At 45.2% G+C, this 26,041-nt stretch overlaps 1 protein-coding gene across 1 annotated transcript in view; it reads left to right on the top strand.

The window, feature by feature from the left end:
- LOC116974936 (armadillo repeat-containing protein 8) overlaps nucleotides 1–26,041 on the top strand; it is a 156,857-nt gene that overhangs the window by 120,328 nt on the left and 10,488 nt on the right. The window contains exons 18-19 of the mRNA XM_033023550.1: nucleotides 8,076–8,171; nucleotides 24,385–24,480. Of these exons, the coding sequence (XP_032879441.1) occupies nucleotides 8,076–8,171; nucleotides 24,385–24,480 (192 nt within the window). The remainder of the gene's footprint in view (nucleotides 1–8,075; nucleotides 8,172–24,384; nucleotides 24,481–26,041) is intronic.

Here is a 26,041-nt window from a genome sequence, read left to right as displayed (position 1 = left end):
CCACAAGTTCCGAAGGTGCACTTAATCATCCCCTGGAATATCACCACCTGCTCTTTAAAACTGCCAATATCGCTTTGGTAATTATTGATGGAAGACATCACAAACTCCGATGCCTCAATTCTTTCATCAGAAATTCTTTCATCAGAATCTGATTTGTGTCTCCTTTTTGCTCAACATTTCTCATCAATCGGGGTTCCCTAAACCAGCCAACTTTCATCATAACAGGAACAGACTGCCCTTGTACTCCTGCTATCACATTTTTGAAAGCTCTTCACTTGCCAACTGTCCCCTTACCAGCTGCAAACAGCTCTCCCAATCAACCTCTGCAAATTCCCACCGAGTGCCTTCAAAATTAACCTTAACTTGTGGACCAATCCAATCCTTCTCCACAGCTACTTTAAAGCAAGTAGAATTACGGTCACTGGTCCCAAAGTGCTCCCCCACTGACACTTCAGTCATTTGACCCATCTCATAGCAATGTTACAAAATTTTGAGATTTAAAAAATCAAGTCTGCAATTTATCCCATCAGATAAAGCATAAAAAAAGTTTAATTTGACACCTAATTCACTTTCATATCTTCAGTATTAAAAAAGTTATGGCCATTTTCATACTCTGAAATTAGCATCTTGTTCCCTATTGATTTTCCATTGACTTAACACAAAAGCTGTGATCGAGGACAGTCTAAAGCCCATAACTTTATTAAAAATTAAGAGAACTGAAAGAAATTTTCAGTTATTGTAGATTGAAGCATTCTGAAACAAATATGAAACAATCTTACTTGGATGACCTGAAATTAAAGCATATAATTAGTTAGTTACCCAATTGTAGCTAATTCCAAAATTCAATTACTAGATCTAAACATCTATCCATTTCTTAAGGAAAGATCAACATTTTTAAATAGCCTAAGTGTCCAAAGAACATTCACACAAGAATTCACAATAAAACATGATTTTTAAATCTCATTGACATTAATTTATAGGCCAAATGGAAGGGATTTAGTGTTCAATTGCGGTAAATTAATGGCCATTTAAATCAGCCATTAAATGGGATTCTGTGGAACGCGCTGGTTTAGAACGCTGCCATTGCGGTGAATTTGTACCCCATGTCGGCATGAAAGATACTGCCGGTTCAGATGGGCCCCCAAGTCAGCTACTCGCAACATAACATTTTGTATAAAGGGATCTTAAGAAGCCCTTTTTAATGTAAAAATAAACAACCTACCTTGCCTTGTCCCCTACATGAGATCCGTCCCGTTGTCGGGGTTCGCGGCTTTAGAGGATGATTTTTAATCTACTATAACAATTAAATAACCCAATTTAGTTTAAAAATACCTGCAGCGAACGAATTTCGCAGCGATTTTTCGTCAGCAACTAAGTAGGCTGAACAACATCGATTTCAACAGCCTAGAGAAAATCGCATTTTAAACCCGCCCCCCTCTCAAAGGCGCCAGTCGCGCACACGGGCAGCGGCAGAACTGCAGAGCCGCTGAAGGTAAGTTTTGCAACATACCTACATCTCATTTCCCTAGAGGAGATCCAGCATTGCACCCTCTATAAAGCCCTCTATAACGTGATTAAGGACACATTTATTAAATTCTACCCCGTCCATGCTCTTTATACAATGGGCGATACAATCAAAATTTCCCACTAAAACCACCCTATGTTTTTCCAACTATTTATAATCTTTCTACACATTAGCTCCTCTCAATTCCTGTTGACTATTGGCAGATCTATAATAGACTCATAATACTGATCAAGCCCTTCCTGTTTCTAAGCTACAAATATTGCCTCAGAGAGAGCATATATCACGGAAATATGCTCTCTAAGTATAGTGGATATGTTCTCCCTGCTCACAAAGTCAGACATCACCCCCTCTCTTCTCTTACCTGTATCTCTATCACACCTGTGACAGCTGGACCATGGAGCACTGAGCTGTAATCTATGCAAATGTGGACAACATGCACCCACTTTAAGGCATCCTGATACAAAAATCAGATTTTACTTCGGAGTCACGTAAGTGACTACATGAAGACCCCGTCCAGCATGCATGCGCGTCATATCGTCCTCGCATTGCGCAAACGACAGGCTGTTGGAGCTCTGCTTCCAACAGCTCGGACCTGAAGGTAAGTTTTTAACCTTTTCAGGTCTCTTTTTTACTGCAGGAAGCGTTCAGAGCTCCTGCTGATAGTCCGAGGTCGGAACCCCAGCGCCACCCGGCTCCCTTCTACAGGGACCGCCGAGGGGGGAGGAGGGAGGGAATCCCGGCTGCGAATCGCGGGGATATCCGAAGCCGACCACAGAATCGCGGGGAAGCCCTTTATCAGGGACCGCGGGGATATCCGAAGCCGACAGAATCGCGGGGAAACCCCGTTTACTAAGCCGCGCCGGCTCGGGGGAAGCCCTAAACCGAGGGAGCATTCAAAGGGGAAATCCCGGCTCCCGACACTGCAAGGATCACTGCTACAAAGTTCCATAGATGCTGCTGCGCCCGCTGAGTTTCACAAGCATTTTAGGTCCCAACTACAAGGGCCGTGGGGAATGCCGACCGCAGGAAGAAGCCTGGCTGCGGGGACCACGGAACCTCAGAAGCCTGCAGGTAACCTGCCTTCTGGGACCGGGGGAAGACCGCGGGTAACCCGGTCTCCGAAACTGCGTGGAAGACTGCGGGTACCCGACGTTGGAGACCACGGGAAGACAGCAGGAACCCGACGTTGGAGGCCACGGGAAAACCGCAGGAACCCGACTTCAGAGACCACGGGAAACCACGGATAATCCGACCAGAGACCACGGGAAAACCACGGGTAACCCAACTTCAGGGACTGTGGGAAGTCCACAAATAACCCAGCTTCAAGGACTGTGGGAAGACTGGGGATAACCCAGCCTCGTGGACCGTGGATAACCCAGTTTCAGGGACCGCGGGAAGACTGCGGATAACCCAGCCTCGGGGGCCATGGGAAAACCACGGATACCCCAGCTTAAGGGACCGTGGGAAGACTGCGGATAACCAAGCTACAGGGACCTTGCGAAGAACACGGGTAGAACCGTGCTTGGGGGACACCCCAGCTACGGGAACCGTGTAAAAGCTGCGGGTAGATCCGTGCATGGGGGAAACAGCCACGGGGACCGTGTGGAAGACCGCGGGTAGATCCATGCTTGGGGGACGCCCCAGCTACGGGGACCGTGTGGAAGACACGGCTAGGACCGCAGAAGAGCGGGTAGCCGGCGGCGAATTCAGACTCCGGCTGCCCGAGGAGGGTAAGAGCAGGAGACTGAAAGGCCTAGACTGAAGTCAGGCCAGGAGGGCCCCTCCGATATGGGTTCGTCCTCGGACGTTTTACCCATCCTATTGGCCAGGGAGGGCCATATCAGCGCAGGTCTCCTCGAGAGCCCGTGGCAGCACCTTTTTCAGGGCTGCCTACAAAACTCCCTTCTGCAAAGGTGAGTGCGAGGAGTCAGTTGGCAACTGACTCTGAAGTCGAAGCATGTCCGAGGAACAGGTGCCGGCTGGGAGTTACCATGCACCTGGAAAGACATGGGTCCACATACACCAGCAGCCCTACGACCCAATCAAGGATGGAAATCGAACCCACATCGGGGGCCTTTTGGGCTTACCATAAAGCCACCGGTACCCATGACGGTAGGTGGGTCTGGTTCTTTCCGAAACGTGGGGTTGTGGACCATTTACAAGAAGGTTGGATGAGTTTAGTTTATACTGCACAGTACAAGCGAGACAGTCTAGGAATATGGCTGGAGTTGCCTCTTTAGGCAGATTCGCTATTATGACAAATGAGGCATGTTTATTATCAACAAGCCCAACTCGCATGTGCAGTATAGACATTGAAACTTTGTGACTATTAATTCTCATGGGGTCAGCTTCATTCACAGGGTGGAGATATCTGAAATTTAACTGGATGGGGCAATGATAGTTAAAACATTACAAAATAGGCTAACCAGTTCCCAGGTTATTTACAAAATGAGTGCTTCGGCTGCTCAGAGTTTTTAAAGATATTGTTAAGAACTATCTGGATGAGATTAAACGCTGTATTTTGCTAAATTAGCTGTATCAGCCACAAAACCCATTTGAGAAATTGGGTTCTCATCTGTCCAGATAAATTTAAATTGATACCAACTGAACTTATTGATGATTGGGATTACCTTTAACTCTATTTAATCGTCTGGGACTCCGCCCTGAGGTAATGGGATTGGAATTAATTGAAGCCCGTAACAATACTGATCAAGCAACCTTCTGTTCATCAAGTATAATTGGCTTACAGCTGTGCTATTTAGGCCTTTGCACAATCAGAACGATACAGCATGCAAAAGAAGCAAGCACTCAAGTACCATGTGGTCATTGTTACCAGCTCTATGCTATTCCACTAAATCAGTAAATCTTTAATTAAATTACATTGGGGGAGGAGCCATCTTGTTGAACGGCTGCTAGCCAGCAGCCGTCTGTTTTAAATTTGTTTTTTTTATAGTTTTTAGTGAGTCCTGTTTTTTTTGTTTGTAGGGGATGTGGTCTTTTTAATGTGGGGGGTAGGTGTAACTATATTTTTTGGTCCCTACCTGGTCGGTGTGGCAGCCTTTTCTCCGGGCTGCCCGTCGACCCGTCCTCGTGGCCTACCAGCGGGCTTGGAGCGCCGTTTCCTGGCGGGGACCGCCCAGCACCTCGGCCTCGGCGGCGGCACAGTGTTGGAGCGCTGGAGCGGAGCGGAGTGGGCGATGCCTTGCCTGGGTCGCCGCGCTGGAGCTCTGGCGAGCTGGACCGCCGAGAGCAACATCTCCGGGCTGCGGGTCTGCGGAGCGGAGAGGCGGCAGTGCGGAGAGGCGGCAGTGCGGAGAGGCGGCAGTGCGGAGTGGCGGCGCCGACTTTTTCATCGGGAGCCTGGGTGCTCCAAACCGGCGCGGCCTTGTCGGCTTCGGCAGCCGCGGGCTCCAACCAGGAAGCGCACGTTCCAGGTGGCCCAGCCGCCGAAAGGACTCTCCCGACGCCGGGGCAAGACCACCCGGTGAGAACGGCCAGGGACATCGGGCCTCCGTAGAGGCAATTGCGGTGGCCTCAATAGGCCTGACTTTGGGGTGAACATGGGGTGGGGACTGGACATTGTGCCTTCCTCCACAGTGCTATCCACTGTGGGGGGATGATTTATTTGTCTAATTGTAGTCCTGTAGGTCTGTGTCCAAGATGGCTGCCGTGAAGAGAGAGTGGACGCTGGCGCGCTTTGTCTGCCGCTGCTCTCTCTTCACACTGTGTTTTTGATTTTCTGTTTTTGGATTGAATTCTGTTTTTAATTTGTATCTCTGTGATGTCTTTATTACTTGTTATATTCCGATTATATGTTTTTATTCCGATTACTATGTAAGGTGTCCTTGAGATGTCTGAAAGGCGCCCATTAAATAAAATGTATTATTATTATTATTATTACATACTGATGCTATTGTTCAGGATGAGAATTTGCTCATGCCATCTAGTTACAGATGTGGATGGTAGAGTTACCAATTTCTCAGTTACATGGTATCAACTACCTATAGACACTGGGTGCATTCTGGGGATTAAAGGTTTATGTGAATATGCCCATCTGCATGCTCTAGTCCAAGTTGATACACTTCGGTGGTGGCAAATGTCTGTTTACATGGGTGCGAACAAGTCAAAATATTTTATAGTGCCTGCCGGGCTTAGCCAGCCATGGTTCCCACTGATGTGGGAGAATAATAGAACCATATATGGTTATTCTAGACACAAGTATTGGTCTAGCCGTGACGCGGGAAACCGTCCTCAGCATGATATAATCAATTCTTTGTATTACAGAGACTGAGAAGACAGTTCCTGCATCTGGGGTTGTTAAACCAACCATGAACGTGCTCGCTGCAGATGCAGGGATAGCACCAAAAAATATGTATATTTCCACATAAGGAGATGGGAGGTATTAGTTTTACAATTATATTACATATTCGGCACGGATGACTGACGTCTTGTAGTTCAGGCTCATATGTGGGCTTGACAAATCATGATGTCTTAAGTGCCATCTACCATACCTAAGTGCTTCATCATACTGGCTGAAAGGAGTAGAATCCACTCTGGGGGTCACCCTCTGAGCTCTAGATTATGAAGAAAATCTGCAACTCGAAAAATTCCCAGGCCTAGGGACGCAGAGATATGGGGTGTTAACGTTGTGCTACGTCGCTTCGCTGAAGGGCTCCAGCTACATCCCTGTCCTTGGACTAACTCACTTATAAGTGGTTACGCTCATAGCCCTGCATGCAGCACTATGGGTCAAGTCATTACATAAACGTTGACTGGATAGGATGATTATATCTGCAGGCTAAATAACACATATGTTATGATTTAGTCAAGCAGTATAGACCAGGGGCACCAGATCTCAAACTAGTTGTTCACATATCCCATGAACCTTCGATTGTGTATGGTCACACATCTACACCAGAATGTTAGATCACTAGAGCCTAGAGACTCTGAACTAGCGATATTGTTAGTTACATCTAGCGTCAAAAGAAGGTATCACTTCAGACCATCTTCAGGTGGTTATGGGTCTGGCTTATACAGGAGTAAATACTGACATTTCAAATCACTCCACCAAGGCTGTAACAACCTCAGCAGCAGGGTTATGGAAGTTAGCGGGACCACATCCTAGCGGTTGCAGGATGGTCAATCTAGCAATTTTCCCACACATTTAGTACTAACCCGTTGCCAGATGGGTGGGGGGGGGGGGGTATTTACGAACTCTATGTTAAGTTCTGTTCATAGTTCCTCCCGGGTAAGGGAGGTTACTTTTGTCATTATTCATGTCTGAATATGATAACATACTTCCTCCCCTGGTCAACTAAGGCAGTGAGTGAAGCATGGACTCGTTCCACGGCATGAAATCACAGATCTTTAAAATCTTCACGTAGTCATTCACGTGACTCCGAAGTAAAATAGTAAGATTAAACGAGAACTTACCAGTTTGAAGTTTGATCTTTATTTTATGAGGAGTTACGATGAGGGATTACGTGCCCTCCGCTCCCGCCCTGTATCATAAAGGTCAACTGGTATCCTAGTTCTTCTTATCTTACTATGTTTATTTCATCTACTGTTGTCTGTGACTTCACACCGCTGCTTTGAAGAATGACGCGCATGCGTGCTGGACGGGGTCTTCACGTAACTCCTCATAAAATATAGATCAAACTTCAAACTGGTAAGTTCTCGTTTTATACTACTATTAAACCGTCAACTTGAGAGTTTAAAGTATTGCTTCTGCTGTTTGTAATAATCTGGATAGGGCCTGTAGTATTTTAATTTAAAGATACAGCGCGGAAACAGGCCCTTTGGCCCACCGAGTCCGCACCTACCAGCGATCCCCGCGCATTATTATCCTACACATACTAGGGACAATTAAAAAAATTTACCAAGCCAATTATTCTACAAATCTGTACATGTTTGGAGTGTGGGATGAAACCGGGGGAAAACCCACACAGGTTACGGGGAGAAAGTGCAAACACCGTACAGACAGCAACTGTAGTCAGGATCGAACCCGGGTCCCTGGCGTTGTAAGACAGCAACTCTACTGCTGTGCCACCGTGCCGTACTTGGCAAAACCGATATCAAAACATGTGGTTTTCCCCTGTTACGCAACCTCTCCATCATGAGAGCACAGCCCTTTTGATATTTACAGATGAGGAAGAGCTGGGAAGCAGGCGGTGGATGAATAGCAGCAGGAAGCAAAGGAGGAGGAACCTACAGATGTGTTGCTTGCATGGGAACAACTTGTGCACTGCAATCCATTTCTCACGGCTCCAATTTAGCTTCCAGGTTTCCAACATCTGTTGTGATGGAAGAAGTCCAATTCCCATCACAATTATAAGTATAAATATTTGCATAATAAAATAAATTTGATAAAAAATCAACCCTTTGGGTCCACCACTAACCGTTGCAGATTTAAGTATATCACTACATTATGTTAATTCATTTGGTTCATGTTTTTTAAATTGGATTTTGTGGATAAAACAAGCATTTATGTAAGTCAAGTCTGCTCACTAATGCTCCCAGAATGTATAATGTGCCTCTCTTTAATTACCAGCATATAGACCAAATAATGAACACTCACGGAAAACAGATCATGCAAGCAGTGACTCTCATCCTCGAAGGGGAACATAATATAGAAGTTAAAGAACAGGTACGTTTTTTAGAGATCGTTGAAGCATTCGTCATACTTAATATATATTATTTGGTGATTTACGTGAGCAACGTTGACTATCCTCGCCCCTTTGGGGTGTTTTACTGTATGTTGATGCATTATAAATAGAGCACATTTGCCATCAATGTTAAATACAGATAGAACATAGCCATTCATTTACCACAGTGTGTCACCACCTGGGCTCTTGATTTGTTTCTCAAAAAGATTATTAACTGTAAAAAAAACATAACTTTTCCTGCAGTTGGGATGGTAGTTTGGGCAGTGGCATGCTCATTCGGGAATGGACTGGAGATTCTGTGGCTGCAAATGGAATCCAGGGTTGGATCCAGGTAACAGGGTCTGGGATGTCTCGGAGTGGCTGCAGATCATTCTCTAGGGGGGTGTGTAAGCAGCCAGAAGTCGTTTTGCACATTGGTACCGATGACATAAGCACACCTGCCAACTAGTCCGATTTTATCGTATTTGTTCCAATTTTTAAGTTAAAAAAGTGTGAAAAATCGGTACGATTTTGAAATGAGGGGAAAAAAGAAACATTCTAAGGTTCTGTTATGTAAACTACCAGCAGAAAGCGTGGGGATCACTTTCAATTTATTGAAAATGCAGGCAAACTATCGTCAAACTTCTAAAAAAAAAAAACCCGTTAAAATCCAGGAGCTAAGGCGGGCTCCTGGACCCCACCCGTAATGGGCTTCGGCGCTCGCACTCCGTCAACCCGCGCGCGCACTCATAGTAAGATTGGCAGGTATGCATAAGTTGGAAAAGAGATGGGATCCTGTGGAAGGAATGTTGCGAGTTAGGAAAGAGGTTAAAAAGCAGGACCTCAAGGGTTGTAATCTCTGAATAGCTCTTAATGCCACTTGTTGGTACAGGCAGGTATACAAGGCCAGATGATTGTGTGGCTGAGGAGCGGGTGTAACGGACAGGAATAGTCCGGATTTTGCATCATTGGGTTAACCTCTGGGGCAGGACAAGAGCAGGAAGTACTAATTTCATCTCTGCAATTGTATTTTCTGGTTGTGTTCAGCTTTCCAATGGACATTTTGCTTGTTTAAGAAGGAACTGCAGATGCTGGAAAATCGAAGGTAGACAAAAATGCTGGAGAAACTCAGCGGGTGAGGCAGCATCTCTGGAGCGAAGGAAATAGGCAACGTTTCGGGTCGAAACCCTTCTTCAGATTGATGTGACAGTGGGGGGAGCGGGAGGATGAAAGGAAGAGGTGGAGCCAGAGGGCTGAGGGAGAGCTGAGAAGGAGAGGACTACCTGAAATTAGAGAAGACAATGTTCATATTGCTGGGGTGCAAACTGCCCAAGGTGCATATGAGGTGCTGCTCCTCCAATTTCCGGTGGTCCTCACTCTGGCCGTGGAGGAGGCCCAGGACAGAAAGGTCGGATTCGGAATGGGAGGGGGAGTTGAAATGCTGAGCCACCGGGAGATCAGGTTGGTTATTGCGAACCGAGCGGAGGTGTTCGGCAAAGCGATCGCCAAGCCTACGCTTGGTCTCACCAATGTAGAGCAACTGTCATCTAGAGCAGCGAACATTTCCAACTGACTTAGGTCAGTTACACCCAAGTTCAAGTTCGAGTTCACATTTATTGCCACATGCACCAATTAGTACAATGTAATTTGATTTACCATGCAGCCACACAATACACAATAGAATATAACATGAACATCCATCACAGTGGAATCAACATTCTTCACTGTGGTGGAAGGCAATAACGTTCAGTCAGTCGTCCTCCTTTGTTCATCCGTGGTCGGGGCCATGTCGTCGCCGCCGCTACGGACGGCCCGATGTGCAGGCCCTCTCGTCAGGATGCTCGAAACTCCGACGTCAGGACGGACGTACACTCCGCGGCTTGGAGGTCCCGAATCGGCCGCTTCCTACCGGAGACCGCGACGTCACGATGTTATAGGCCGCAGGCCGGCTGTCGGAGCTCTTCTCTGGCGATCCCCGGCAAGGGCTCGCTCGACTCCGCGGCTTCAGGGTGTTATAGTCTGCGTGCCAGCGATCGGATCACTTCTTCTGGCGACCCCCGACATGGGATCGCCTGGCTCCGCCATGGAAAGTCCGTGCTGAAGCTCTGGGCCCGACTCCGGGAGAGGCCGCACCAATCCAAGCTGTTAGGCCGCGAGGGAGGGCGAAAATGCGACTAAGAGAAAAGTCGCATTCCACCGAGGTAAATGACTAAAAAACAGTTTCCCCCCCTAATCCCCGCTCCCACCCCACACTAAAACACACTTTTAGACATACTAAAAACTAAAAAAGTCGAAAGGACGAGCAGCTGCTGGTGAGGCTGCCGGCTCTCGGTGCCACCCGATGGTGCCACTGCAAACCCCACATGTTAATTCATCCTCTGCTACCTTGACATTGGTCTGGGAGGGTATGTAGACAGACGCAACTTTATGATCGATGTCATCTTGAGGCAGTACCTCATGTGGATGCTATCAATGAAAGGGAGGGCTGTGCCCGGATAGCATGCAAAACAAAGCTTTTAGCATGACAATAACAAAACCTAGATCTAAATGCTCTTTGTAGCCTCTTACATTCCTGTGCGTTGGAATTGCCATGTAGTGAGATGGGAAATGTTTATGGAGAAACAAGGAACCACAGATGCCGGTTTACAATTTTTAAAAAAAACACAAAATGGAGGAGTATATCAGAACATGGATAGGTGACGTTTTGGGTCGGGACCCTTCTTGAGACTGATTGTGGTTGGATGGAAGAAGCTGGAAGAGAGGAGGGGCAGGACAAAGCCTGGGTGAGTCTTAAGTGGCCTTTTCACGGGGCGACTTGACGCAAGAGTGAACCAGAGTTTAACATCGTGGGAACCTCGTGCGATAACAGTACGGCATTCGTGGACCACCGTGGCGCTAACGGCAGGTAGTCGTGTAACTTGGTCACTCGGGAGAAAATTCAAGAAAGTTTGAATTTCTCCAAGAGTGACTTGTACACTTGTGGTTGAGCATTGCAACATTGTATGAACATAGTGGCCAGTGCGATATCCGTGCGATATCCGTAATAACTCTTGCGGGTACCGTGGGAACTCCTGCGAACGGTGAGTAACTGAGCAGTTTGATTGTCAGTGCTTGTTTTACCTCATTGTTAAATAAATATATTTTTTACTATCAGATTGATGTCTGCAATTCTTCATTAACACATCACTACAAGATGAATGTCTCTTATGTTATAATCCCTCTCATGCTGAAACACAAAATAGTTGAAGGGAGGTGAAATAATAACATTTTCATTATTTTTCATTTTTGAGTGTTCAGGTACCTCACTTGCTGAGCTATTTTACTCCAGCAGTTTGTGTCTCTTTTTGTCTAAAGCAGTTTCTAAGACTGTAGGAACTCCGCGGGCCAGGCAGCATCTACGGAGGGAAATGGACAGGCGACCCTTTCTTCAGGCTGCCTTATCTCTCCCCCCCCCCCTACTCCCACCCACACACACAAATGCTGGAGAAACTCAGTGGGTGCAGCAGCATCTATGGAACGAAGGAAATACTTCCTTCGCTCCATAGATGCTGCTGCACCCGCTGAGTTTCTCCAGCATTATTGTGTACCTTCGATTTTCCAGCATCTGCAGTTCCTTCTTAAATACAAATGCACCGAGTTCCTCCAGCATTTCGTGTTTTGCTCAGTATTCCAGCATCTGCTGTCTCCCGCGTCTCCAATAAAACAAAACTACTGTCAAAAGGGTGAAGAATAGGGGCAGAGATAGATACATTCCTGATTAGTGCGGCTGTCAGGAGGTTATGGGGAGAAGGCAAGAGAATGTGGTTGAGAGGGAGAGATAGATTGTGGTTGAGAGGGAGAGATAGATTCAGCCACGATTGAATGGCGGAGTGGACTTAATGGACCGAATGGCCTAATTTTGCTCCTATAACTAACAAAGATAGCAATTGTTAGGGAAATGTAGTTATTAAAGACGAGCGGGAGCAGAAATGGGCAGTCTGGGATGGCTCGCGAGATACTTGCATAGAGGCACAAACGTTAAAGAAAGGGCAGATAAACAGAGAGGGGGGAGGGGGACTTCCCTCAGTGACCATCTGTTACCATTAATTGGACAGTTCGGTCTGTGAAACGCAACACGCCAGCCCCGACATCCAGCCCGGTGGTCAGTCCTTTGAAGATAGACACCAGTTGCTTGGAGCAACTCAGCCGGACAGGCAGCAAATCTGGAGAGAAGGAACGGGTGGCGTTTCGGGTCGAGAGCCTTCTTCAGACTGAGGTCAATCCCCTGCATGGATAACAGGAGTCCCAGCCAACACGACAATCGCCCGCTGCACAGTCTCGGAGCTTCCACTGCGAAAACAGTGCCTACATTTGAGCACTTATGTAACTGAACCATCCTAACACCAACCACAGAGCATTCCTGAACTACTACCTACCTCATTCGAGACCCTCGGACTATCTTAGATCGTATACTCACTGGCTTTATCGAGTTACAGTGTGGAAACCGGCCCTTCGGCTCAACTTGCCCATACCGGCCAAAATGTCCCATCGAAACTAGTCCCATTTGCCTGCGTCTGGTCCATATCCCTCCCAACCTGTCTTATCCATGTACCTGTCTAAATGTTTCTTAAATGTAGGGATGGACCCAGCCTCTACTACCTCCTCTGGCAGCTTGTTCCATACACCCACCACCCTTTGTGCGAAAATGTTACCCCTCACTCAGATTCCTATTAGATCTTCCCCCCTCACCTTGAACCTATGCCCTCTGGTCCTCGAATCCCCTCTGTGGGCAAAGGACATATATTACCCTGGACTCTGTCTATTTCCCTGCCTGTTCGTCTCATGGTTTTGTACACCTCTCAGCCTCAGTCCCCAGTGTGGAGTTAAGGGCTTGTTTATGGGCGCCCTGGGCTGAGAACTCTGGAGGATGGGTTTTAGACTTTATCGGGAATCGAGATAGACCCCGTAATGCAGGAGCAAAGAATCGCAGACGCTAATCTGCATTGGAAAGACACAATATGCGGGAGTAACTCAGCGCTGAAGAAGAGTCCCGACCCGAAACATCATCTATCCATGTTGTCTAGCGATGCTGCCTGACCCGCTGAGTTGCTCCAGCGCTTTGTGTCTTTCCACTAGACCTGTAATAAGTCTCGGCTGGGTGTTTACTGGGATCTCTGGTGTTTAATAGACGTCCTGATGTTGTTTTTGATCGGGTTTACTACTGACAGTATTTAATCAGATCCATATTAAATCATTTCCCCTTCACCTTAAACCTATGTAATCTGGTCCTCGATTCGCCTACTCTGGGCAAGAGACTGTGCATCTACCCGATCGATTCCTCGCATGATTTTAAACATTATCTTGCACACAGCGTTCCCTTCACCTTGTATACACCATTTATGGCTCGATTGTTACTATTTATTGTCTGTCTACTGAAAGTTTCACCTCTCAGTAGATAATAAAATAAGACAACCATCACGGTCAATGTGAGACAAAGTCTTTATTCCTATTTGACAAAATAAAAAGACGACTTCTTGCACATATTGAGAGAAGGTGCATCACACCAAACAACATTTGTCTAAAAAAAACCAGATTATTCTTCAGCTCATTAAAGAGCTCGGGTGAAATTCTGACAAAGTTTGTGAATGCATTTTTATCCTCTTCGCACAGCACATTAAGCAGCTGATCATATTGTCCAAATTGAGGTCTCCGTTGAAAGATGGGCTTCACCCAGTGAGACTTCCTCTTAATTCTCTTTTTAATTAATCTCACCCTTCTGCCTTCACGCAAGCGTTCTCGATGCACATAGTGGGCTGCTGCATACAGCGCGTCAATGAAAATAACCACCATCCTGTACTCGAAAATACTTAGTATAGGCATGTCTCCAAATGAGCCAATTCAACCAAGGGAGGAATATAGTGTGTGAAAAAACCCCCAATATAGTGTGTGAAAACAAAGTAACATCATTTGTGCCACGTGATTAACAACACTACAGTTCACGATGTTCATTCAAGATTAACGGGAAAGCTCGGGAGACGCACAAGTCACTCGCACAAATAACAGAAATGCCGAGTACCGTGGGAACTCTTTATCTACCCCCCGTTATATCGTGCGAGACTCGTGCTGGACCACGACCACTTCACTCTGGTGACATCTTGCGTCAACTCGCCCCGTGAAAAAGCTCCATCAGGAGGATACAGGTGAGGGACATTTGATAGGCAGAGGTTGGGCAAAGGCGAGAGATGAAAAGACAAAAAGTTGAAGAGTTGCGAATGGGGAACCCAGAGGATGGATTATAGGTGGAAGCGGAGGAGAGGGAGGGTGGGACGAAGAGAGGGAGTGGGGGAGGGTGGGAGAGTGGGAGGAGAGAGGTCAGAGACTGAGACACGTGAGAGCAGGTTGAAAAAACGAAGATAAGAAAGCTGTTGGAGGCAACAAAAGGAGCCTTGCATAACACTTTACAAGTGAGTAACAGAAGCAGGCAGCTACAGTGTAGTCACATAGATCTGTTTTGCCTTGTTCTTCTTTGTGTTGTTAACTTGTGCCCGCGAAAAAAAACAAACAACAAATAGCATGCAGGAAGCATTCATGAAAATTTCAGGAAATACCATCAAATTCCAGGAAATTTGGGATTCTATTTAAGGAATTGTTGTTTTGAGGTGTGGAAGCACTGGGATGATAGGCAGATGGAGCCAGGTAGAAGGAGAGAATGGAGGTAGAGGTTGTAAGGGTCACACGTGGAACCTCAAGAGGCTGCAGATAAGGGAGGGATGATCGACATATGGAATTACTGAGGGAAGGCGATAGGAGGCCCAGTGAGTTGAGTGTGCGCGTGGCGGGTAGATGGAAGTGGGTGGGTGAGGGTAAATAAACTGGATAATGAGGAGAGGGGATTAAAGGCAGGGGTGGATCAGAAGGAGGGAGAAATAAAGACATGTGAATTTGTATGCGGATTACCAGATTTCAGATTACAGACCATTGGGCAGTAGACTACCCAGGTATAATATGGGATACTGTCCTAGTTTGGGTTTGACCTCACCCAGGCAGTGGAGAGGCCAAGGATAAACAGGTGGGTGTGGGTATGGGAAGGGATGCTGAAATGGCATGCAACTGGAAGCTGACGATGGCCATTGTGCACAGAGCAAAAGTGCTCAGCAAAACAGTGCTGCTGATGTAGAGTAGACCCCATTGTGAGCACCAAACGTCATGGGCAAGGTTGGAAGTGGCATATGTGAACCTCTGCCTCACTTGGAAGGGTTGTTTAGGTCCCCACACGGTGGTGAGGGAGGAGATATAGGAAAATGTGTTACACCTCCCACAGTTTCAAAAGGAAGTGCCGAGGAGGGGGTGGGTCGGGTGAGCAAACCATGGAGAGAGTGGTCCCGGGAGAACTCGGTAGGGAGGAGTAGATGGGACTGCAGAGCTGCCAACTCTCACACATTGAGCGTGAGAATCACGCATTTCACGCGATTCTCACGCTTTCACGCTGATCACAGTATTTCTCACGCTCAAAACTTTTTTTTTTAATTAAGAAAGTCACGAAAAATTCAATTTGCCCATGGCTTCCACACTCCACACTCACCAATGAGAATAGCTTTCTGTCGGCAGGTTTCCCGTAAAGAATGAGCAATTTGATTGGCTTAAGCCCATCGCACACTATTTAAAATGGCAAATTCTGCAGTACTAATGATTCCATTTGACACTCAGCTGCTGGAAATTCAAATTAAAGCAAAAATTGTTTTAGAGGTGAGTAAAAACCTTGATGGGAATATATAAGGTGAATGCATTGTCTTTTTCCCAGGATATGTGATTCAAGATCTAGAGGGCATTGGTTTAAAGTAGGGCTTTCAAGCTACTGCCCCGCGAAGGGGTCCAATCTGGCCCGCGGGATGATTTGGGGGAAAAAGGAGTTTAGTTTAGAGTCTAAAGGTGAGACACGGTGGTGGGTCCCAGCACCCACCCCTGATGCATTGCTCACACCTCCCATCCTCACCCCCAGCAGCTCTATGTCCGTCAGCCGCTCTGTCCACACCCCATGGAGTTTTAACCCCGGCCCGGAGCCAGGAGTGGACTGGGTGAGTGGGGGCTTCGGTGCCTCCTCCGGAGCCGCGGGGATGAATCTCGGGCTAGGCTCCACTCCGATGACCGACCCCCAGGTCGCCGACCCTCACCTCCCCCGGATCCCAGCTTGACACAGAGCACCTAGGCCGGCCCGCATTCCCGGGGGGGAGGGGTGGGGGAAGGGAAACGCTCCCCGGGCATCGCCAAGTCTCAGAATGACCGCTCACTCCGGGTGTTGTCGCCGCTTCACTGACACACACTCTTACACACACACACTGGCACACACAAGGTTTAAAGGGATGTGGGCCAAATGCGGATAAATGGGACTAGTTTAGATGGGGCATCTTGATCTGCATGAACAAGTTGGAATGAAGGGCCTGTTTCCATGCTGTAAGACTATGACACATTGTAGAAAGGATGCAATTGCTCTGGAGAGGATCCAGGGGCGATTTATGAAGATGTTGGCGGGGCTGGAATTTTTTTCTCACTTTGAAGAAAGATTTGATAACTGGGATTGTATTATCTGCAGCACCTAGGTGAAGAAAAAACTTAGTTAAAGTGAATAATATTATGAGAATAGGACCTGTTTCGCTTAACAAAGAGTGTAGGAAGGAACTGCAGATGCTGGTTTAAACTGAAGATAGACACTAAAAACTGGAATAGCGGGACAGGCATCATCTCTTTCTCTTTCTCTTTTTCTCTTTCCCTCTCTTTCCCTCTCTCTCTTTCCCTCTCCCCCTCCCCCTCCCCCTCCCCCCCCCCCTCCCCCTCCCCCTCCCCCCCCCTCCCCCTCCCCCTCTCTCTCCCTCTCCCTCTCTGTAATTTCTACATGGTGAAACCAAAATGTATAAAAATGGCCTTTAATAAAATCTGACAAATTGCACTTTAACCACATGGTGATTTCTTTCTATTACAAATTTCAAATTGTGAAGTGCAGAAGCGAATAAATAAATGATGGGTCTTTGTCTCAAATATAATGGAGGGCACTGTAGAAGGCTGAATTACAAGGACTGTGGAGGATGTCCTTGTTAGTTGATGGTCGATGGGCTGTCTGATAAGGCCAAAATAACCCGTGTCTCAAACTGCTGCAGTTTGTGTCAAAGGTCAACAATAGTGTTTTTTGGTTTGGAGTTTCTGGATATTTCAGTTCCGTTCAGCTTAGTTTGTCGTCACGTGTACCAAGGTACAGTGCTAACCAGTCAGCAGAAAGACAATACATGATTACAATCAAGCCATTTACAGTGCATAGATGCATAAGGGAATAACGCTTAGTGCAAGGTAAAGCCAGCAAAGTCTGGTCAAGGATAGTCCGAGGGATATCAAAGAGGTAGATAGTAGTTCAGCACTGCTCTCTGGTTGTGGTAGGATGATTCAGTTGCCTGATTTATCCAGAAACACCAAAGAAAAGACTGTATTTGCATAAAAATCTGGTGTATTTGATGGCGGTGAAGGTGGTGCCTGCTTGCTGTCCTTGTCAAACCTACCAGAGGCTGACATTTTGGAATGTGCTGTTTAAGAATCTTTGAGCAACTTATAGCATGCAACTTGCAGGTGGCACTGTGGACACATTGCAGCAATGGGGAAGGGAATGATTATATAAGGTGATGGATGAGGTGCCAAACAAGTAGGCTGCATTATCGCAGATGGTATCAACCTTTAGAGTGTTCTTAAGAGATGTATTCATCTAAACAAATGAAGAGCATTCCATCATACCTCTGGCATGGCTCCTGAGATGGTGGAATGTCTTTACGGAATCAGGTTGCTGTAGGATATTGTGTTTCCGATGTGCTGATGGGGGAAATTGATAAGCATATGATAAATGAAAACTATTTTTAGGTGAGTATAAAAACTATTAAATAGCAGACCGTCTACTCAAAAAAAGATGTATAAAATGTTGAGGAGGAAACCTGTTGTGCAAAATTAATTTACTTCATTCATCATGAGGAACAAGTTCATAGCTGTTAACTTTAATGCAGAAGTCTATAAATACTGGTGGAAATCATGTTATGATTTAAAATCATTTTATAGAGTACTGTGAAGAAGTTAGAAATTACAGCATTATTAAGAGGAAATAGCTCCAGTTTTCGGGATTTCAGTGCTGTTTCTATCTATCATGCTGACTTCTGTTATCCCAATATTCAAAGAGAAAGTAATGAACCAAGGAGTGATGGATACTAGTGCTAGATAAGAATGCTATCATTCTTTGCATGAGGATTATAGGCAAACGCTCAAAGACAATGATAATAGGTATTAATGTTTTTTAAAGTGCAGATTATATCTTTCAATCTACTACATTTCCTTGGCTAATCTATTTGCTGTTCCACCCTGTGACTGGTACATATACAGGATGGAGGTGAGGACATATGATTGGAATTATACTGTAGTCTGCATCCTTTCATTGCGAAAGAGTGGTCCATTCACATTTATCCAACTACAGCTGTGAACACTAGCTATTTTATTCAAACAGTTTGTGTGTTCACGTATCAATGTTTAATGTCTTGTAACATTAAAGGAAACCGAGATAATTATTTAAAGTGCCAAGTTGATCTAGCTGTAAGATGTGAAACAACTCTATGACGAGTAATTAGATGTATAATTTGGAGTGTTTTTAATTTCTTTAGAGTTCCAGGATTGATAGTTAATTTAGTGAAAGCATATTTCCAAGATGTCCGACAGCATGGCAGAGACTAGAGATGGGCATTGTGGCCGGGTGTACTATTTCCCTGTTAGCGTTTACAATGGCGATGGAGCTAGTGATTAGAGCATCATAGTGAGTTGTCGGCAGGGGTGACGGCAGGACGGGATGCACCTCCCTCCTATCAGGGCCTATATGGATGATATGACCTTGGTGACCAGAACAGTGGCATGTACAAGGAGGTTATTGCAGAAGATAATTGATAATCTTAGATGGGCTAGATTGAAGATTAAGCCTAGTAAATCACGGAGTATCTATTTGGCAAGAAGAAAGGTAGTAGAGAAAAGGTTATATGTAGATGAAGAAGAAATCCCGTCTATAATGGAGAAACCAATTACAAGTTTGGTGAGGTGGTATAACAGGAAGTTGGATGACACTGAACAGGTTCAGCAACTTAGAAAATATGTTATTGCCGGGTTAGAAAGGAGAGAGAAGTCAAGGCTTCAGGTGCCAATTTCTACGGTGGAGTTAGAGAGATTGGTTAGTTCATATATTAGGAAATGGTTTGGAGTTCCATGGTGTCTCAGTAATGTGGCTTTATATGGGAAAGGTATTCTTCATTTACCATTGTCTAGCCCAACAGAGGAGTTTAAGTGTGCTAAGGTAAGGTTAGAGTTGCAATTATCAGGGAGTAAGGCTACCTTTAGTTAATAATCTGGTGCCAAGTGTAACTAGAGGGAGGAAGTGGAGCTCAAAGCAGGCGGTAGAAGAAACATAAGCAGCTCGGAGGCAGACAGACATTGTTGGTGGGGTGCAGCACGGGAAAGAAGGCTTAGGGCTCAGCACAGGGAAACCAGTGTGGAGTAAGGCAGGTCCAACAGAGAGGAGGAAATTGGTTGTAGAGCAGGTATGTCGACAGGAGGAAGCAGTGAGATGTGTAAGGGCAGTAGCTCAGGTTAAGCTGGGACAGTGGATGAACTGGAAAGTGTTGAAAAGATGAGGTTTAGCTGGAGGGAGCTGTGGTGCATGGGGGCAGGTTGTGTAAGTTTCCTTATAAGGGCTATTTCTGATGTGATGCCATCACTGCAGAACCTTAAACAATGTGTCGGTGGGGACCAGGCCTGTCCCTTGTGTACAGACGTGGCAACGTTGAGGCATATTTTGTCAGGATGTAGGACTAGTCTTTCTCAGGGTCAGTATACTTGGCGGCATAACCAGGTATTGAAGTGCATAGTTGCAGCAATTGAGAGGAGGAGTGTACAGGTGAATTCAGTAGCATCAGGACTGAAGGTGTAGTGATTTATTTTGTTCGTGAGGGAGAGATAGGTAGAGGAGGGAAGTCTACAGACAGGTATGAGTTCGGCCAGTTACAGGGGAGCCAATGTTTGGAACATGCCGGTAGATTTAGGAGGAAACCTTGTTCTACAGGAAATAATTACTACTAGTTTGAGGCCTGATACAGTGTTATGGTCAGTTAGTCAGCGGATAGTGTATTTTATAGAACTGACGGTGCCTTGGGAAGAACTTAGTGGATGAGGCTGATGAAAGGAAAAGGCTGAGATATGTAGAGTTGGCAGCAGAGATTGAGCAGTGAGGATGGAGAACAAGAGTACGTCCAGTAGAGGTGGGTTGTAGACGTTTCATAGCGAGATCAACCACCTCGCTATTTGGAGAGCTAGGAATTCATGGACAGAGTTTGCGTCAGGCCGTGAAGCAGATGTCAGAGGCAGCAGAGCAAGGCAGTATGTGGGTTTGGTGGAGAAGAAATAGTGTCAGTTGGGGACAGAAAGCAAACGTATGAAATATAGTATGTGTGTTTCTTTGTAATTGTAGTCTGTGCAAGTGTATCCCAGTCTTATGCAAGGTTGATATTTGTGGTGTTACGAGTTTAATGGTGGGTTAGGATTAGTGGAAGATAGGATGCAGGTGTTTATCATTTGTTAGAGTGAGCTAATCATCTGTAGCTCCCTTTATTTGGTAGATACTGGTAGCACAGGTGGTGAGAGCTGGTATTGAGGGGGGTTGTTCTGGGACGTCAGAATCAACTGTTGACTTGTCGTGGGGCGTAACTCTACGAAACACCAGTGAAGGGAGATGCCCACTTGATAACCCCAATGATATACTTGCATCTACATGATCAGTTTAAAAATGAAATGAGCTTGTTAACATGTGGGTAGCTGTTGTTTGCATATGGAGCTAGTTATTGTCCTTAGCATAAGTTGGTATATTCAGTTACATAGTACTTTGGGCTTGGTTTTCCGTGTTGAGAGCTTATCCTGGTGTTACAGCACACGTACCCTGTGTTTTAATTGTGCTTTAAAATGTTGCCAATCCAATGCTACAACCGTTAAAGTTGGAAACACAGTGATTCAAGGATTCGGTGGGCGGCGCGACTTCGTCAGCTGCGGCCTCTGCAGTCCGTCTGCGTTTTTATTATTTTATGTCTTATGTTTTTATGTAGTTTTTGTTATTTTTGTTGGGGTATGTGTGTGGGGGTGGTGTGGGGGGGGGTGGGGGTGGGGGTAACTTTTAAATCTCTCCCTGCACGGGAGACCCGACCTTTTCTTTGTCGGGTCTCCGTTGTCGTTGGGGCTGCAAAGAGGAGCGGCCTCCGACAGGAAGACCGGGGGCTGTGGGGCCGACTACTCACCTCACCGTCGCGGAGCTGGCCGAGTCCAGAGCGGGTGGAGCGGTGGTGGACGCTGCTGCGACCCGACCCCCGGAGTTTCGGTGGCTGCAACTGCGGGTTTGGCGGGCGGCGGCACCGGGAGCCCGCGGGTCCCTGGAGGGAGACCGCTTTTCGGGGCTTCCGCAACGGCGACTTCTCCCGCCCGAGTTGCGGGGTTGAAGAGCTCCTGGAGCGGGGCCTTACAGCACCACCCCGCGCGGCTTGGATTGGGTGCGGGACTGCGAGCGCGCGCCGGGGGCTCTAACATCAAGACCCGGTGTGCGGCCTTGCATCACCCGGCGTGGCTTTAATGGCTGCGGGACAATCGCCATCGCCCGCCGGGGGCTTTGACTTTGACTTTGACTGACATCGGGGGGAGAGTGCAGTGGAGAGATAAGTTTTTTTGGCCTTCCATCACAGCGATGTGATGGATGTTTATGTAAATTATGTTGTGTCTTGGGTCTATTTGTTTGTAATGTATGGCTGCAGAAACGACATTTCGTTTGGACCTCAAGGGGTCCAAATGACAATAAATTGAATTGTATTGTATTGTATTGTATTGTAGAAAAGAGATTAATGTAGGCACAGGAGACTGAAGAAGGGTCTCGACCCGAAACGTCACCTATTCCTTTTCTCCAGAGATGCTGCCTGACCCGCTGAGTTACTCCAGCTTTTTGTCTATCACGGGAGACTATAGATGCTGCAATTTTGTGCGAAAAACAAAACGCTGGATGAGTTCAGTGGGTCAGGTGGCATCTGTGGAGGGAAATGAACAGACAGTGTTTCGGGTCGGGTACCTTCAGACTGCTTGCCAGATGACCTTTAAGCTCTGAAGATGAATCTGGACCCAAGACATCCCCGACCCACTGAGTTTGTTTTTTTATACAAGGAGACCAATGTTTCAGGCACAGCCCGGTAGTGTTTTGATAGATTGTGTTCATGTTAATCATTTGTGATTCTTATAATCACATTACATTTTCAGTGCAAGAATTTTGATTTTAGTTTTAAATCTTCCTGATATCTAAATAGCAATCCTGCATCAACCATTTTATTATTTAGGTTGTCATGTACAGTGAAAAGCTTTCTTTTGCATGCAAGCCAATCAGATCTGATAACATCATGCATAAATACAATCAAGCCAATCTCAGGTGCAATAGGTAGAGCAAAGGGGAAGACACAGAGTGCAGAATATTGTTCTCAGCATTGTAGCGCACCAGTTCCAAGTCCACAGCAGGGTTGGGATGAATCAGACAGTACCCTAGCTCATGGAAGGACCATTCAGAAGCCTGATAACAGATAGTTTGGTGCATGCTTTCAAGCCTCGATAACTTATGCCTGATGGGAACAGGGAGAAGAAGGAATGACCAGGGTGGGACAAGACTTTGTTTATGTTGGTCGCTTTTTCTGAGGCAGCATAAAGTGTAGATGCTGTCAGTGCTGGAAAGTGGGAAGTCTGGTCTGTGTGATGGACTGAGCTAATCTACAACTCTCTGCAATTTCTTAAGGGCCTGTCCCACTTACGCGATTTTTTGGGCGACTTGCAGGCACCCGTCATAGTTGCAGCAGGTCACCAAAAATTTACTCCAGCATTTTGTGTCTATTTCCAATTTCTGTATCAGAACAGATATTAAATCCTAATCAGATGGATATTTTGGTAACATAAACCTGGAGATCCTCAATTAATAGTAGATGAGGAATGTGTATTTATTTCAATTCTCAGCACCTATTTTGGGGAAACCTGCATCAAATTAGATTTGTTTGAAAAATGTAGTTTAAAAAAAAAGTTTGATCAATTCAGAATAGTTTGGTAATGTTTTTGAATGTCGACACATACTGGGAGGGTTCTTAATCTATCACAAATGTTGTGAGCTGGCTAAGCTGGAGTATGACTTCAGAGGTTGCCATCTATTTAAAGCATTTTCTGAGCTACCTATGTGGTGGAATGTATGTGCACAGCGAGACCTCGTTGTTGAAGTTGGAGCACTTTTAACAAGTTAGCCATGTGCGGACCACACAAAGAAAGTGTTGTCACTTACTCAAGGGGCCGTGACTTGATTGTGTGTGAATGTATGTAAAAATATCACATTGATAACTTGTGAATTTGTGAGGAGCCTTCTCGTGCAGGTATTCCCATAATCCTGTAGCCCTTAAAAGACACAAAATGCTGGAGTAATTCAGTGGGTCAGACTGCATCTTTGGAGAACATGGATAGGTGATGTTTCGGATAAGGACCCTTGTTCAAACTTAATTGTCTAAAAGATGTCTGAAGAAGAGTCCCAACCTGATAGGTCACCTATCCATGATTTCCAGAGATACTGCCTGACCTGCTGACTTACTCAAAGATATTGTGTATGTCTTTGGTAAATCAGCATCTGTAGTTCCTTGTTATTACCCTGTTGTCCTTGTTTTTCTTGTTGTTCGGGATTGTGGTGTTGTAAATATATTTTCACTGACGTTTTAATCATTCCACATAAATTCTTCCGTTATACTAGAATTGTTTTCTGCGATAAATGTGCTTTTCAAATGCAGACTAAATGGTGCAGGAATTTAACTTGGCTCCGGACATGGGAGAATGTTTACAGAAAATTGCTTTGTTTCAAAATTATTAGTAAATATCCATTTTCACGTTTTGCTGTTAATTAGATAGAATAAAAACAAGCCTGACATTGTGGTGAGTCTGTCTCAAATAAGATTGTTCCAATATCAAAAGTATATTTTGTAGCCTTTATAAAAAATGGCTAGTTTAATGGAGGTTATTACTAATAAAAAAGATTTCCAAAGTTTTGAATTAATTGGTGGTTCTGTGATCTCCCACACTATATTCTGAACCTGTGATATACTGAGAAATACTATTTTTTTAAATATCCTTTAGACATTATGTATACTTGCTAATATAGCAGATGGAACAACTGCAAAGGATCTCATCATGACAAATGATGACATTTTACAAAAAATTAAATACTACATGGTAAGTAATTGATTTTTTTTAAATATCTGGAGAAGTACATATTTTTTATTTTGGTATTGGTTTTCATTTTGGAGAGTAGTTCAATGTTTGACTATAGTGGACGAATTCTATCACGTTCATTGTTGCAATCAAGTTGCAGGTGCTGTGCTGTTATGCTGCAGGAGCCGCTATGTAAGGGAGGTTTATGTGCTTTGCACACTAGCAAATCTATCTTTTTGTTATTGGATATGTGGGCTTTAATGTTATTGGTGTTTAAATTTATTGATTACTCAATGTATTTTGACTCGCATGAAACTAACCATGCATAATGTTTTTTTTAAATCAAGCACTTTCTCAATCATACTTGATATTGATGTATCTTGTAGGTATTTTATTGTATTTCTATTTCATCATTCCTGTATGAGTTGATTTCTGAGATCAGATCTAGTTTAGTTTAGAGATACAGCGTGACAATAGGCCCTTTGGTCCACCGAGTCCACGACGACCAGTGATCACACTAATTCTATCCTACAAACGCTGAGCAATTTACGGAAGCCAATTAACCTACAAACCTGCATGTCTTTGGAATGTGGGAGGAAACCGGAGCACCCGGAGAAAACCCTGACTGATGAAGGCTAGCATGCCAAAAGAAGCCTTCATCAGCCTGTCCATCTGTGACACCACTTTCAGAGGACCTTCTGTTCTACAGTACTCCCAAGGGTCCTACCATTCACTGTGAAAGGTCTATCCCAGTTTGAAATCTCAAACCTCCCACTTATCCAAATTAAACTTTGTTGGCCATTCCACAACCCACTTAAAACCCACTCAGATTTTCTCAGCTGAAGTTATCTCATGCTCATATGTTGTCCTCCTGATATCCTTCTTAAGTACACTCCTACATCCCTTATACTCCTCTAAGTATTCACTTGATCCCATCTGTTTGGTCCTGTCTCATGCCTTTTCCTGTCTTTGGACCAGAACCTCAAGACCCTTTGTCATCCAGAGTTCCTTATTCCAGCTGGTATTGTATTTCACTTTAACAGGGACTGTGTTGTATGTGTCAATGTATCAAAATAAGTCAAAGGGACATTTTGCAGGAAAATTGCTGATCTTTATTAAAACTTGGAAAGTTAACCACGTTAACTTTTATGTTTAAGTTTGAGATAAGGTTTCAAGCTTGCATCCACTTCATTACCAAGTGGCAATTTCCTGATTCTTGCTGAAGCCATCAACCTTTACCTTTGTTAGCTTTAATATTCCTTAGCCAAACTTTCAATCTTTCATACTCCACCCTGTGTAAACTTGTGCTTATTCAAACTTTCTGCCTGTATCTGAACTTTCTGTACTTCCTATTACCCATTAACTTATTGACTTGCATGGTTCCTGATCTGATAGTCCTCTGTTTTATAATTCTCCTCTTCACTTTCAGATCCCTCCATTTTCTTCCTATTCCTCAACACATCTTCTAGATCTACAAGCCCCTAGATCTGAAAATTTTGGACTTTTACTTCCTGATTTTAATAGCAGCCAAGATTTTAGCCATCTTGACCAGACATTTCTGAATTACTAAAACCTTTCTTTC

Source organism: Amblyraja radiata, chromosome 7, assembly GCF_010909765.2.
Source record: "Amblyraja radiata isolate CabotCenter1 chromosome 7, sAmbRad1.1.pri, whole genome shotgun sequence".
Classification (NCBI taxonomy): Eukaryota; Metazoa; Chordata; class Chondrichthyes; order Rajiformes; family Rajidae; genus Amblyraja; species Amblyraja radiata.
The sequence above is the reverse complement of the archived record's forward strand: the minus strand, read 5'-3'. Positions and strand labels throughout refer to the sequence as shown.